Source organism: Hyaena hyaena, unplaced genomic scaffold, assembly GCF_003009895.1.
Source record: "Hyaena hyaena isolate Hyena2069 unplaced genomic scaffold, ASM300989v1 scaffold_1027, whole genome shotgun sequence".
Taxonomy (NCBI): Eukaryota; Metazoa; Chordata; class Mammalia; order Carnivora; family Hyaenidae; genus Hyaena; species Hyaena hyaena.
Genome location: NW_024081658.1, coordinates 85,539 through 102,608, shown reverse-complemented (window position 1 = coordinate 102,608; position 17,070 = coordinate 85,539). Strand labels below are relative to the sequence as shown.

Here is a 17,070-nt window from a genome sequence, read left to right as displayed (position 1 = left end):
TCCGGGCTCTCACCTAGACCCCAGCCTCTTGCTCTTATTTGCCCATTTGTGGAACAATGTGGGAAAATTATATCATCTCTATTCTAATATTCTGAGTTTATATTTAAAAACCCTACAGAATTATGTTCTACTTCTTATTTTTGAAGTCCCCATGTGGTTTTAGCAGCAATCCAATCTACTCTGTACACAACAGCTTCCCCAAATACTTTTTCACTAACTTATTTTTCGTTGCTAGCATTTAAAACATAGGATAGTTTTAGATAATTCCAGAATGTCATATTTGTTCACTGCTCCATAAGGCCTTGTCTGCCTTATTTAATACTGTATCCAGGCTTGGCTTGAGGTAAATGTGCAAAAATACTTGATGAAGGAACAAAGACATTTTATTTACAAAGAAGCCATATTGGCTAAAAATTGTGCTTGGAAGAACAAAGTTCATATGCTGGCATCTATGAAATAACATTAAAACATGTACGTGAATTCATAAGTGCATTTTTCTGAGAAGATTCATGACCTTTCAGCAGATCATCAAAGGAGACCCAAAAGTAGCTGCAGAACTACTATCTTAAGACATTTTCAATTACAGACAGACAACTGGATAAAAGAGAACAACTGCCTGGTGAAATTAAAAATAAAAACTTGTCTCCTCTGGCTCTATTTCCAACAAGTCAGTCACTGGAATGAAACTGCTAAGATCTATAAATTAATACTGTTGTTGCTCTCACTTGAAAAAAATTATAATTTTCCTTTACTGAGATGTTTAGAAGAAAAAAAAAGTCTAATCATTGGCATACCTTCTGCAGGCATCTATTAATGGGTGATATATAACTGAGATCCTTACATAAAGGGTGTAAACTTCTCGTGCATTTCGTATTTATTCACACAATGGTCCCTTGGCCATAGCTTTTGGGTGCTCAGTGGAAAAAGTGCACACCCACACAGGTATGATTTTTAGGGATACTGTAAAGAGTATGCTTTCCTGCTTATTCCCTTCACAGGACTAGAAGAGCTTAAACTGGGGTAGGAGCAATACCAAGTTAAGACTCAAGAATATTTTAAAGAAGATTCCTTTTTCATATCAAGATACAGATGATTACTATGGAATCCTCTCTTCTGGATTATTCTGAATGAAAGCCCACTTGCTCTCTGTGACAATTATACCCTTGAGACCCAAGGGTAAATGTTCTTTTCTGCCCTATGATTTCAAAATGCAGGAAAGGACTAGAACTCTTGAAAAGGTTACCTGAAACAAATTTAGATAATCCATTAAGTGCAAACAAAGTAACAAAAAGAGAGCAAGCGAGTGAGAGAAAATAGACCTGCTTCTGGTAAATGTCTATGTGATCTAAATGTCAATGGAAGTAAATACGCTGGTGAAAAAAATTATTTTAAAGTAGCCTGATAATGATCTGAGATGAAAAATCTTGAAATACAAAGGTACTCATTCAGTCTAAATCCTATGCAGAGCCTGCAGTCATCAACAACTGATCCCCTCCTCCTCCAGCCAAGCAGCTTCCAAAACGTACCTCCTTCAGGTTCTTACACACATCTCCTGCCTTCATATTTTTACTGCCACAACTTTGCAATAGGCCTTTATATCTCTTGTCTAAAATACTGCCCTAATATCCTTAACCCTAATGTATCTGACACATCATTGCTATATTAGTTCTCTTAAAAACCCAGAACCCATCTTACAACTTTCTCCTCAGAAAGCTTCCGTGATTAGTCACTGCCTAGAGAAGAGTATTTCAGGGTATTTGGAGCCCCTGCTTGTCCTGATTTCTCTAGGTAAAGAAAAATAATAGATCACAGTATATTTGTTTTTCTCTGATTGACTTATTTTGCTTAGCATTATACTCTCTAATTCCATCCACATTGTTGCAAACGGCAAGATTTCATTCTTTTTGATGGCTGAACAATACCATATGATTTCACGCATATGTGGAACTTAAGAAACAAAACAGAGAGAGAGAGATGGAGAAGCCACTCTTAACTATAGAGAACAAACTGGTGGTTACAAGAGGGGAGGTAGGTGGGAAGATGGGTGAAATAGGTGAAAGGGATTAAAGAGTACACTTATCACAATGAACAGAGAGTAGAGAATTGCTGAATCACTGTATTGTGCAGCCGAAACTAACAGAACACTGTACATCAACCATACTGGAATCCAAATAAAAAAACAATAAAAAAGAGAAAAATACTAGAAACAACAGGAAAAGTGGCCATTTGCTCACAGGGTAATAATTCACAAAATAAACAGCTAGGGGTTAAAATTTGATAGAATATATGTATTATGGAGACATTTCTCAAAATGAATCAGATGAAACACTAGCGTTCTTCGTTCTTCCAGATGTGAGTGGTAATTCATGAGAAAAGGCTAACCTATCAAATGAGTTTGGAACTACTGGGTTCAGATTTTCTCAAAACCTTGAATATGCTAACTTCATAACAAATCTTCAAGAAGGTAATATGGTACACATTCTTTCTCAGACTTACTTGATCACAGAACCCTTTGGTCAGGGGAACACATGAACATTTAAAAAAGCACACACATTCCAAGAAACACTCCATGTGAGGAACATCTGAGAGGAAAAGAGTCCCTTATGGGTCTATATTAGGGACCCACACATTTGAGCACATCACAGGCTGGAGAAAAAGCAAGCGGCTCAGGCACATTTTCAATGTTCTTGTGCCTCTGCGGTCACCAGCTTCTGCTATCTCAATCAGACTGAAACATTGCTAGTCTTAACACTGACACCAGAGGACAGAAGCATAGCCAGTCAGTCGTCATCTGCAGAGCCTGTCAGTGATAAGGGGAGATGTGCTTCCCAGGTTGCTGGAACTTCCCATGTACTAAGTGTAATACAGGAATTATACTTAAGGTCTTCCATTGCCTGATTTTAACCTACCCTGTTTCTTTGGCTGTAAAATAAGAGGATTAGAAGTAATCACCACTAAGATTCCTTCTAATAGGGATATAATTAATGGTTTTATTTTTACAAAGTTGTTTCACATTGTTCTCCTTTCCACACACAGTGCAACATAACTGGATTGTGCTCCTTTGCTAAATCACTCAATACACCGGCCCTCATGGTTTTTTGCTCAGAAAAAATCCTATTACCCAAATTTCGTTTCCTGTTCACGGAAGTGTTTATTGCTCCCCAAAGCCCAGCCCTTCTTCTATGAAGCTCTGCCATCCCCACCCTCACAAAAAGAGAATCACTCCTCTTCCTAGACTTCTATAAACTGTGACTTGTTCCTGTCAAGACTCTACGGTTACTGCTGAACTTTAGAACTTCACCACTCGGGTATTCTTACTCATTTTTATCTTTTCCCAACATTAAGTACATTTTGCAAATAGTGAGCACGCCAGGACGGAAGTGATGTGCATGGTCCACTGGTACCCATAGCGGGGTCCACAATCTCCTGTTCTTTGTGCTTGGATTCTCTTTCTCTTTCTCCTTCCCTTTTGCCCTAAACATTAACCCCATCCTTTCTAAAGGAAAAATAATGACACTAACATATCAAGCGTGGGGAGTACAATATTCTGGGCTGAGTACTTTAATTTTCTAGAGGCTATTTGTCAAAATGTATCAATAGCTTTGGTATTCTGTGACCTGATGATTCTTCTGATGAATTTTTATCTTGCATACGGAGGTACAGAGCAGCTTGTAATCACTATGCCAAATAGCAGGAGACTGGTTAAATAAATCATGGTATCGTTACATGACTGAATGTGTTGCAGCTATTAAAAGTCATGGTTAACATGCAGGTTTTCCCAACTGGCACTACTGGAATTTTGGGATGGATGTTTCTTTGTTGCAGAAGGTTGTCGTGTGTATGTAGGATGTTAGCAGCACTGCTGGACTCTACCAGCTAGGTGCCCCCAGTTGCGATGATTAAAAAATGTTTTTAGACATGAATGTCCCCTAAAGCCACTGGGGAAGGGTGGTAGGGTGGCTTGAGGTGGCAGACAAAAACTGGTTTAAGATATATTCTATACACAGAATATACATAATTTAATAAGTAGAAAATGTATTTACAAAAAGTTTAATCAGTATGATTACATTATTTTAAAAAATTTTTTATTTTTTTAAATTGTTTTTTACAGAGAGAGAGAGAGAGAGAGACAGAGAGAGTGTAAGCAGGGGAGAGGAAGAGAGAGACAGAAACACAGACTCTGAAACAGGCTCCAGGCTTTGAGCTGTCAGCACAGAGCCTGACGTGGAGCTTGAACTCATCAAAAGCAAGATCATGATCTAGGCTGAAGTCAGTCACTTAAACCACTGAGCTACCCAGGAGCCTATTAGGAGACTACATTATTTAAAAAACACAAAATAAAAAGATGAGTGTGTATAAGTACACACGTGTGTCAGAAAGAGAGACAAAGAGACAGCTTTATTAAAAAGAAGATTATTTTCTCCAAAAATGACTGTTTCGAAAGGGAAGGAAAATATCTGTTATATTTATATATTACAAAATATTGTCCAGGGGTCAATCTCATTGTCAAGCTATCCCACCCCTCAAAAATCATTTTGCCAAAGCTAAGAACTCACAACAGAGCTACGGTATTCTACTGGGATGAGGCCTCATGCATAACACTGTTCAGAGGTCAAGAGACACATAAACGAAATTTAATTTGGATCCCAGTTTTCATAGTAATTAGCTACGCTACTACCATACATATTTGCCTTGTTTTCTCTCATATTTCTTAAGAAAAATAAATGTGTGAGATTTTGCTAGATTTGAAATGTTGTGAATGGAATCCTAACTACTGGAGTTAAGAGTCAAGTATAATAACATACCTGGATAAAATTCAAGTAAGCTGTTTTCTGTTCAAATTTGCATTTAATGACATGGAAACTTGACTGAAATAGAAACATCCCCAAAAGTACTTATGGTGTCCCTGTGTTTTGCAATTCTATTAAGTTTAGCAAAGTGAGTAAATGAAGAGATAGAGTCCTTGGACTGCATGAGAACGTAAGTCAAAATAGTATCTCGTTCACTATTGCGTCCCTGTATAGAGGTATATAGTAGAGCTCACATTTATTGAAAGAATGAATGATACAAATATGCTAATTCTGGGCTAGGCACCTACACAGACTGTCTCACTGACGCCCACAGCCAAACAATTCTACGATGTAGGTACTGATATCCTTCTTTCTACAAGTGGAAAACTGAGGCTCGGTCAGATCAAGTAACTTGCCCAAGGTCACAAGGTTAATAAGCTCTCATTATGCACTGATATTTCTAAGAATTTCATTTGTTAATATTATCTAGATTAACCTGGAGGATGAGCATAGCATGCTTGCTGAGAATCAAACTGTTAGAACCATATCTTAGGCTCAGTATCCATCACGTCTGTCCCTTCTTGTTCTCCAAGGACTGAGTGGATGGCTGGGACCGAATCCTAGAGTAAGGTGTTTCACTTGCTTTAACTACAAAATTTAAGAGGATTCTTAAAAAGATATTTATATCCCAATAATTATTTAATGTGTTCAGGTATCACATTTTGTCATCAGAAACTTTAATACTAAAATTAGGAGTGATATGGGAAAGTCAAGATATAGGAAAGAATGATTTAATATATAAAAGATGCCCTTAAATACTATCTAAATTACAAATGTAACTAATTAAAATAGCCTGATATTAAATCTGAGCTTTTACTTTACTTTTTTGTACGGGACTCAATAGTAGTGCTACAAAACCCATCAATAAGCCTTTAAGGCTAGGTTTCTCATAAAGCCTCAGAATATGGTAACACTCCTGATAAACATTCCATACAAGCGTGACCTTTTTGTCTTCCAGTGAGGGCATGACACGAGTCTCCAGGGAGCAGCAATCGTACAACACTAGAAGTCTGTGCCAACAGAGTGCCTCAAGCAAGGACAAGTATGTCTCCAAGAAGAGGGAGGAGGAGGAGGAGGTTAGTGAGTAGAGAGAGACAGTACCCAGGAGCACGAGGGGAGGCAAGAAGAGAAACAGAAGGAGAAGAGGGGGGATAGAGGCAGGCCAGAAGTCAGAGCGCCATCACTTCTCTCAGCAAGCTGGCACGTTCACTCATCTGGTGAGTACAGTTAGAGCCACTCATCCAGATGTGGAAAAAAGGGGGCCTTTCCTCATCCTTAATATTCCAGCCTGTGCAATCCACCAACCCAAATTATGTAGACCCAAACAAAACGGAATGAAACAAAAGATAACACACTTTATGTTCAAAGGCTGTCAACACATTTCTTTATACCAAGCACTTCTTAAATCAGGTTTAGCTCCGATTGAAAGTCCAAAAGTACAATGTCTGGGAAAATAATAGTAAATAGATCCTCCTGTACAAGGGAACTATCTTCAAAAATAACTCTGTTAAAATGCTTCCAGAAATACTTTTTTAAAAAAAAAATCCTAAAGTTAAAAAGCTTAGTATTGCTGTTTAAATTCTTTTAAATGTTTGTTCAGGAAAACAGAAGCTCAGTCAATACAGAAATGAAACACATGTACACAGGGTTCTTCTAAACCACAATTCAAGTATCTGAGGTAGGGCTTCAGAGTTTCCAAAGCAGTTACATAATCTTCTCCAATCCTCACATTAGCCTTATGAAGTGAATAGGAAAGATGTCATGATTTCATTTTGAAGATAAAGAGACAGGCCCACAGAGCTAAGTAATTTTTTAGTCAGGTCCAAGCTGGTGAAGGGTAGAATGAAAACCAGAATTTAGGGCTTTAGACTTTGTGGTACATGCTGCTTCTAATTTTCCACTTTGTAAATTGTGAAAAGGGCACTTGAAAACCCAGGAATTTGTATTTCTTTAAATCATGCTCCAAACTGCCATATGGCTACCTAAATACAAATACTCTTAGGTTTATGGTTTAAGTATGTATGAAGACTAAATACTTCAAGGATAAGTAAATTCAGGTCATCCTTAATTTGTGAACATTATTTATGAAGAGAGAGAGAAAAAGAGGAGGGAAGATAGGAGGGAAGAAAAACTAGAGGTGGCCAAGCATTCCCATAGCGAGGACGTTTGGAAAGTATTCACAAGAAACAGAGTCACAGAACAGCGGAGTGTCTGACATCTTTAACCCAAACTTTCAAAAGGCCTGGAATTTTATCTGTACTCTATGATCTTAAACATACTTACTTTAGATATTTTGTGTGAAGTCCTTATGAAGTACTGAATTTCTTAAAAATAGCTTTTGATGACCAAAGATATGCTCTGGAAAGTATGACAGCTAGTCCAATTCACTCTTCTAAAAAATACCTTTAGAATTTCCTACTGCTTTTAACTCTCTTTAGGGGAGATAGGGCATATGCCCATTTCAATGATTTAATTTCAGCTGGCTGTACTAGGGCTTTCTTCGATGAAACAGATTCCCATTCTTTCTCATTCTACCAGAGTTCAGCCTGGCTAGAACTTTTTTCTATTGCCTATGCCAGCATTTCCCAAGGTGCATACTGAGGACCACCAGTGTTACAGCTACTAAAGAGTTAATGTAGATAAACAAAAATGAAGAAATTCTTAACTTGCTTAATTTGCATGTTCTTAACAATGCATTAGGAACTCTCCCTCTTGAAGGCTCTAAGAAATCTTATTGTAAGGAAATATATTTATTTTTGCTTGATCCATCTTACTGAATTTGATTTGTACCCACTGTAACAAGAAAATCTTGAATTATCAAATTGGCTACACTAGATCATTTTCAGTGAAATCCAACTCAGATTAGTAACACAATGTAAAGTCCAGTGTATATTTTATCTATCTACATATATACATATATATAAAACATTGTATTAATCTTATAGAACAATATTTCTTTGGGGGAGGAGTATTAACATTACTTCCATTTATGGAATTATTGATTAGTTTATTTTTTCTTTGAAGGGGCTTCCTGGCTAATTAAACACTCCAATCAAAGGAGATAAGGCCTAGTCTGACTATACATTTTTGAATATTTAAATGCAGAGCTAATATCGGTTTAATACCTTTTATCTTTAAATGCTAATTTCTCCAACTGGCTTCTCCAAATTATATCATCCTCTGTTTTATTGAAGAACATCAGCTTCACTTTCCTTAAAAGAAAAAACAACAACAACTCAAAAAGAACTATTTCGGTTACATTTATAATATGCATGAATGGAAAAGTCTAAACGTAAACTGGCATGAAAGTTTTTCAGTGCCAATTAGGTACCCCAAAGTATCAAAAATGAAAGAATCAAGTTACTAAAACAGCTAGGATTGGAGGACGTAGGGTAAGTAATGATAAATGAGGGAATCAGAATATGTCTATTAAGGTTCACTGAGTATTTAGTTAATTTAGAATACCTTACACTAATCTAACAGCCTCACAAAGGATAGTAATTAAAGATAAAATTACATACCTGAGATTGGGTATGTTAGTCAAAGCATAATTCAGTACTTTAACCATTGGTGTGAAGCCTGTTCCAGCTGCCAATAAAAAGAGATCTTCTAATTCTTGGAACTGGGATATTTTAAAATTGCCCTCAGGATTGCTTATGGAAACAAAATCTCCTAAACAATGAAATATAAACTAAATCAGAAAAAAAAAAAAAAAACAGGGAAACTGATGTTAACCTAGCTAAATTTAGAACACTAAGGAGTAACAGGATGAATGGATAACTTTCAGACTACATCTTAGTTGTTAAGGTATGTAAGGAGTTTTGGGAATATTCATTAAGCCCCCAAGAATGTCTGAATTATATCATCATAACCAAATTCATTATGAGGTTTTATTACACTCATTTCCCAACATTATTTTCCCAAACCATCTGTTAATTTACAAGCTACTGACAGTACTTAAGTACAAATTCTCAGTAAAGGACTGATTGCTAAACTAAGTTATAAGCACCTCAAAAGTAGAGTCGATGTTATACCTGTCTTACACAGTACAAAGTAGCTTAGCCACAGTAATAAAACTAGTAGGAGAGAAAATGGAAATAGATAAGTATTCTAAAATCTTATGTTAATAAATGTGCTAACTTTGCCTCTATGAAATCTTTGAAAAAAACCTACGGATTAAAACAACACCTGTTCTGAATTTAATGCCTACAACAAAGCAAGATCAGAAACTGTACTTAGAGCATGCTACTTCTCAATCTAGAATAAAAATATTTGAGAAAAACATTTTCTGCAGTGCATCTGATATAACCACTATGTACCACTCATATAAGAGAACTGCCTTTAAGACATTTCAGAAATTTTCAACGTAATTTTAAAAATAAAAAAAGTTAAACATGTTTTAAAAACAGTTTCAAATAATTTGCTTTTTGTCCTTAAATGCTTGGATGCTTATAATTTTTCCTTCTTGTCCACAGCAGGATAGTAAGAATCTTGCAGTAACTAATGAATTAAGTATTAGAAAGTAACAGAAGCTCCCTGGCATAGTTCAAAAAGACCATAAGATCAGAACACCTTTAAGAAAAACTTAGCTGGCTGTTTACTAAAGATGCCTCACAGAATAACATTAACTTCATAGCTTTTGTCAACAGTCCAGTCCTTCAACATCATAAAACTAGACTCAGGCAAGATACCTGATTTTAGTCAAGTTCACAAGACGTTAAAGTACACCGGCCAGAATGGCAACTGATTTATAGAAGGCTATCTGCACCTAGTGACCTGAACATTATAAATTACTACCCCCTCTAGGGCATCTCACTCCCAGCATCAGAACATTTGGAAGGCCACAATAATCATATTAGAGTTGGTTGGTGAACATGGAGTTTAAACAAAGAAGTGGATAGTTGTATAGGGTAGCTCATTTAGGCCATGATGAGGCTTTCATGAGTTATCACTATCATATGCCAGTGTGTCCCTCTAAGGGGCACAGGTATTTGGGCCATGTCTAGCTTCCCTGGATGAAACTGAAAAAACACTCATCTTATTCTTTGGGCTTTCCCTTTCATGCTGTAGGCTAATTCTCCACCCTGCTCTGTTCACATGATCTCTATTAGAAGGTTATAATAACAATGGTTCAGTTTCCACATGCTATCTATAATCATGTCATGACAGTCCCCTTCACTAGATTAGCAGGCATTTCAAGATTCTTAAGGTTCTGATTCATATTCAGTATTTTAATCTTTGTAACCAAAGAGCACTTAATCACATTCACTATACATAAGCTGGCTTAACTTCCAGGAAGCAACAAATTTTCTTTATTTCCAAACTTCAGTGATCTACCCCACTGGTACCTCGATTTACTGCTAATGCTGTGTTAGAAATGGGAAGAGCACTATTAGTGTTAAACAAAAGGCAGTGAAAAGAGGACTTAACTAACCAGTTAAGTAAATAGACACCCCTCAGATGTCTCAAAGCTGCAGAGCAACATGATTAAATTTCTCCTCAGGACAGTTTGGAAATGCAGATAAACAGAAAGAGAAGGACTCTGTTAGAGGCAACTGAAAGAGAGAGCAGTTAGAGGTCACGAGAAAGATGATGAAGGCTTGACCCAAGAGGGTGGCAGAAGGGATGAAAAAGAAAAGATTACAAAGCCACTGGGAGGTAGATTCACCAGACCACAGTGGCTGACTGGATTGGGAGGGAGAAAATGAGAAGATTCAAGGCTAACTCAAGCCTCCAGATGGTGTCAAGAATGAACCATGATGCTATAAGTAATGAAGATGAGAAATATGGGAGTAAGTAGACTGGGTGGGACAAAGAGAACACGACTTTTGTGGCACACACATTGAGTTTGAGATATTTGTTAGACTCCTGCATGGAGATAACCAAAGGATAGTATAACATGGGATTTGATCTAGAATAGAAATGAAGTTATAAAAAGAATACAAACCAATCTGAAGCTGATCAAGTTCTGGTGTGAAGAGTCCAGTTGGATAGATTTTGATCAAAAAGTAGATGTATTTATTGTTGAGAAGAACTGGTTCCTTGAACTCTGAGAGTAAAGAATCAGATACAGGTGTATATGGCTTCACAATTTCGGTACCTAGAAAAAGTCATGACAAAGAAATTCAATTCTAAAAATCTCAAAAGCCCTGTATAAAGATGAAACATACAAATTTTATGATGCTATCACTACATATTGAAAACTGTACATCTAATGTGTATATGATTCTAATTATGTGTTCTCTCTAAATAGAGATGCACACATACACTATAGAGAGAGAATATATAGTTAGAATCATGTACACATCAGATACACACCCCTCCGAAGCCTATGCATGCTAATTATAACAAATCAATATTTTTCCATAATATAAACAATGTACATTTATTACGTGCGACATAAGATGACAGGGATTTATGGTAATAAATGTAGACATCCATCTATTCCATCAGCAGAGGACACAAAATTTTGTAAAGGGCCACAAAAAAAAAGACATCAAAAGTTTATACAGAGATGTAAGAAGGTACTTACATAATAATTTTATCATGCACAAAATTTTTAACAATGGTTACAGATGGCCATTGAGATTATTTGGGTTAAGAAAGGGAAGAACTTCATTTTTTACTTTATATATTTTGAACTGTTTTAATTTTTTAATATATATTACTTCGGCAATTGAAGGAAAAAGTGTTAATCCAACTGCTTCTAACAATATACTATTAAAAAACAGAGTCAATCTAATAAGAATTGGTGTTATATTTTAGCTAGCCAAATTCCAAAGAAAGAGGAGTCCCCATACATTTTTAAGACCAAAGTTTTATACATGGCTCTTTGACAGCTACAAAAAAATTAATCCAGCTGTAAATTATAATACATCGACAATGACCCCACTGGGAAGATGGCAGCTACTGAATGGTAGCCCAGCACTGGTGATGGTGAGGAAGGAGGCTTAGCAGTGCTGTGGGAACCTGCTGTACCTGCCCATCTCCAGCTGGCAGTCGGCTAGACTGACTGCCATGAGAATATGACCTGCGGCTTCAAAAGGCCAAGAAGATGTTAGACACAGATAAGAAGGGTGCTTGAAACAAGTAACCGAAGTACCTTTAAGATGAAAATGAGGAGGGAAGGATTCACAGTAAGGACTACCTTTACAGAGCTGCTGATTCTGGCAGTACATGTAAGGAAATCATTGACGATCATCACTCATTTTCAATTTTATGCATTCAATTTGTGGTTACTAAGAGATAAGAGATACTGGGATGTGTTTTAAGTAGCTGTCCGCCTAAAGGACAAGTTGGTCACTCCCTCTCCTCTTTCCTTTAGCGTTCTGTCAGTAATAAATAACAGTGCTGGTGGGGCTCTCTCTCCGACTGGCGGAGTTACTTTGTGTCCTACGGTGACAAGGCAGGGCTGCGGCTCCAACACACAGGAACGCTGCATCTACGAACCTAGAATTTGGCCATCAATCAACCAACTTCCAGAAACATTTATTAATAACCTAAACAGTTACTTCCTAAAAGATTAGTACTGATTTGGAACTACTCACAAAGAAAGAAAATGTTTCTCCAAAGCCTCTATTTACCTTACCTGTAATAGTTAGCTTGAGGTAAACGTGTTGCCCAACTGGCACCTGAAAATGAGTGCTTGGTGGCAGCATCAAGCAGAAAAGCTTCGTATCATGAGTAACGTCTTCCTTGGAAATTAACTGGCACTTTCTGTAGTACAAACCTAGAAAGTGATTCATTTTCTTTTACTGATGAATAAATTAAGAAGTAACACTAGGCTAAGTGAAAGCACAGATTCAGCTTCTATGCTTTAGCAAGCTTGAATTTCACTCAAATGCCTATATGCTTTAAAAATTCATCAGGGGGCGCCTGGGTGGCTCAGTGGGTTGAGTGTCTGACTTGGGCTCAGGTCATGATCTCATGGTTCATGAGTTCCAGGCCTGCGATGGGCTCTGTGCTGACAGCTCAGAGCCTGGACCCTGCTTCGGATTCTGTGTCTTCCTCTTTCTCTGCCCCTCCCCACTTATACTCTGTCTGTCTCTCAAAAATAAACATTAGAAATAAATAAATAAAAATTCATCAGTAGTCTGAATATCTCACAGTTGGAAATTGTTTCATTTTATTTCCTGAGACATCTATTTTCTAAAACCTACAAATACCTCTGTAGTTTGAAAAATGACTTCACTAAGTCTTATTTCCTCATATCTGGAATTATAACCTATTAAAAACATTATATTCTAAGAAATTAAAACCTATTTCTTCCTAAATTCATTTTAAGAATTTCATCTTTTAAGCTTTATATTCACAGCTATATAACTAAATTACAAATGTGAAAAATATTTGATAATCAACAAATCTACATTCTAAAGTCTTTTCTTACCGAATAGTCTTGAAAATTCAAGTATTTAAGGCTTAACAGCATCAGTACTATTAAATAATTTTAGAAATATTTCTTTGATAAGTACATGAAAAACATACATTCTATTTCTCTATGTGTATATATGTGTATGAATTATAGAATATTTTAATTGTTTAGAAATGATTAAAGCAAAACTTTTATACTTAAGGGTACATGTTTTCATTATTTGAAAAATTAATTTAAGTGAAAAATGAAAATTCCTGGTTTGTGATACTAATATAAAGAAACGAAAAGGAACAAAGTTTTTCTATAAATTCTGAAAATACTTGAAATTAACCTCTCAAGCTCAGAAAATATCATTTGTATACAGAAAAAAATAACATCATTTAGTTTAGAAGAACTTGTTATAGGAATTCTGAAAGCATCAACATTTTCACTTACAAAATTCTCTTCTGGACATAACAGTACACCGGACAGACTGATGATGCTGGTTTGTTTTGTTAGTCCCTCTCTTATAAAACAACATTTACAGAGATGGGAAGGAATCAACTCTGATAATTTCTTATTCTTATTATTCTCTCACTCTCTTTTTTTTAACCTAACAATATTTATTTTCCTACTCGTAGTGATATTTGGGACGCTCCACCATGTGTACTTTGGCTTGTTTCTTGAGGTAGCCATTAGAAGGCTTTCTCAGTAGATTCTGCATCCTTTTTCTCCCAATCTCTTGGGTTCTGTAAGGTTTCCTATGGCTTCAGATCTTTTCCGTGCGAGATATGGGGGTGAGTGCAATGTATGGAGCTCCCTACTTCTCCGCCATCTTGCCCCCTCCCCTAACCTAACAATATTTAAGTAGGTACAGGTTTACGCGAGAATTTAGGAAGTGAAGGCCCAACACCTAATAATCAATGTTGAGTGGAAAACTGAAATCTACTTATAGTATAAGAAATCACAGTATCATCCAATTTCTCATCTTCCCTTGTCCCTTTGGGCCCTAAAGACCCTGGTCACTAAATCTTTCCACTTGTTCCCATGGTAGCTCATATGCACGTAAATTGAGTGTAGCATTGCTCACCAAAACCAAGAGGCACTATTGAAGTCACCTCATTCTAGCGCCAGAGGATAGCCTGCACCAGATTACAGCTAAAGGAATCACTGTGAAGTTATCCTAGAACACCTGATCCAGTATTCGACTGACAAAGGATCAACAGACATAGGATTATCTACAAGGAAAATTGCAGGTCAAGTGATCTCCTTGTCCCTTCCTTTCTGGAACTCAGAGTGAGAATACAATCAGGGATCCACATACCATATGTCTAAACACTTAAAAGTTATAAATCAGATGAATAACTATTAAATAATGTCCTAGAAGGTGAGGTTCAAATTCAGGATTCTTGAACTCCTCAGAGCTCCCTGCAGGAAGATGGCAGAGGGATGAGAGCTGCCATCCCCTTCTCCTCTCACCACGGGCCCTGTCTGACACCAAGTGGGGCTTCATGTGGATGTGGACACACCAGCCTCCATGTTTAACCTCATCTATTTGCTTTCCTCATCAACAGCCTTGGCCACTCCTTGAATGCAAGTGGATTTGAGGATATGTGAGCAGGAACTTTGGGTTCCATATGCCCAGAGTGCAGTGTTGAAGGAAAGGGTGAACAGTAGGTGGACATTTCTTGGTCTTGCACACTTCTCATCCTGAGGGAGGGGTGTGACTGGAAGAGAGCCACTGGAGAGTTCTCCAAGTCTGAAGCCCAGGGCAAGTGCAGCTCTTGCCTAGGCTGTAAGGCCCTTAATGTTTTCTTATAACGAAATGTAATCATGGCCTTCTGAAAACTTTAATGATGGATAAAAAGGTTCACCTTCTGACGACAACTTCAACTCTAGCATCTGCCAGAAAGGATTTGCTACAGGAAGTATGCATCTCTTCGATTATATTTAAAACACAATGAAACCCTGGGGTACAGTAATTTACTGACACTTCTTGTTAGAGTTCATAGAGTATTCTTGCTACTTAACACCAAAGAGATAATTTCAGCATCTTACCTATAAGTCTGCTATAATTTCAAAGAATATCCAGATTCTAAAAATTTCAGAAACATTTAAGGAAGCTTTCATCTTTTAATTATACTGAGAAGAGAGACAGCATAGACAGATGGCCCTGAAACATATGAGGAAAAAAGGCTATGAAGCAGATGTGCTGACTAGTTCAGTCTGCACAATGCCATCATTTAAGTGTCAGGTTTTTGGCTTTGTGAGCATAAATAATTAGACAAGAAAATGAGAAACTGAAGTAAATATAAAATGGTGAAACTAAAGCTTAAGAAAAATTTCCATCCCAAATACCTAACTTCTTTTAATAACATACATATAATATTACTCAGGGTATTACTGAAATACTAAGACTAATATGGTAATATGGGCATACTCTTTCCTTTGGGTTGAAAAGAAACATAAGGAAAATAATTTTTCTAAAGAACAGAATTTCACAAGGCTAAAACAAACGAAGTCTTCAGTGGGAGATGGAGCAGAGACAGAACCCTGGTTTACGAGTCCACGCTGCCATTAATCTGGTCTTCGACTCCTACCCAAACTTAGTATACTTTTAAAGCACCTTATTTTCGCTACTGGAAACAGTAGCTTGTAGAAGGTAAATAGCTTGTGCTAGGTCACAGAGCAGCTGGAGAAGATATGAGAAGAGGCGAGAAATTATTTGAGTTTCTTACCGCAGTTCATAAGCTTTGTTCAAAAAGAATGAGAACCACTGTTCTACAGTAGCTTATGGCTCTTTAGTGCCTTCCTCCCTAATTATGTCAGTTCAAGCACAAATTTACAGATTATCCCTCCATCCTTTACAAGTTCCTACTACTTAATGTCCAAATTAAGGAATCAGGTTAGCAAGTCAGGATTCATCCCACGTATATCTCCTCTTGAATATCCCCATTTTCTACTGTTTTGATCAACTATACTTTTTCTTAGCACTCATTACTACTTTCAATCACCTAAATGATTGAAAATGATTTACTTACCTCCTAATTTGCTATCTATCTTTACTCATCTACTCCTCCAAGACCTTCCTGAAGCAACACAGGGCAATCAATTAGTGGGACTACACACTTAAAAATGCAGTCTTGGGAAAAGAAACAACCCAAAACATATTAACATCTATAATACTTAAAAATATATGTACATACCTAAATATGTCCACACAGACATATATAGCCATTCAATCCAACAGACATTTTACTTAGAATCTATCATAGTTCACACCATAGGGGACTTGCTAGCCGTCTGTTTGTGCCAAGACAGTAACCTTGAAGGGCAGTGAACCTGACTGCAGGGATAATGTTTAGAACACTTGAGTATAAACTATTTTCAAGCACTGTATAGATGTATAACATTTTGGCTATTGATAAAATAATTCAAACTTATGAAGTCATTAGAATATCTTCCTATACTGAAGAAATAACAAAGTTATATTACTTTTATTTTTTAAAGTTTATTTATTTATTTTGAGATGGAGAAAGAAAGAGAGAAACAGAGAGAGAGAGAGAGAGAGAGAGAGAGAGAGAGAGGATGCCAAGCAGGCATGGGGCTTGATGTCATGGACTCATAAGATCATGACCTGAGCCAAAATCAAGAGTTGGATGCTTAACCAAATGAACCACCCAGGTGCCCAAGTTATTTTACTTTTAAAAGAATTACATAACTGCATTTATTTTGTTGTTTTTAAAAAATTATTCAGGGTTTTCATTAATTTTCATAAAACTTCCACTTAATCACTAGTAGTACGGTTTTAATATCCTTGCCCAAACCACTCTTGTATATATGAATAAGAATACATTCATAACCTGTCTT

The 17,070-nt window shown here is 36.7% G+C and overlaps 1 protein-coding gene across 2 annotated transcripts in view; it reads right to left on the bottom strand.

The window, feature by feature from the left end:
- The window catches only part of LOC120223638 (cytochrome b5 reductase 4), a 92,031-nt gene that overhangs the window by 6,931 nt on the left and 68,030 nt on the right, over nucleotides 1–17,070 (bottom strand). For both annotated transcript variants that reach the window (XM_039221821.1, XM_039221822.1), the window contains 4 exons: nucleotides 12,439–12,579; nucleotides 10,798–10,950; nucleotides 8,372–8,522; nucleotides 7,976–8,062 (listed from right to left, as the gene is read on the bottom strand). In XM_039221821.1, coding sequence (XP_039077752.1) covers nucleotides 7,976–8,062; nucleotides 8,372–8,522; nucleotides 10,798–10,950; nucleotides 12,439–12,579 — 532 coding nt within the window. The remainder of the gene's footprint in view (nucleotides 1–7,975; nucleotides 8,063–8,371; nucleotides 8,523–10,797; nucleotides 10,951–12,438; nucleotides 12,580–17,070) is intronic.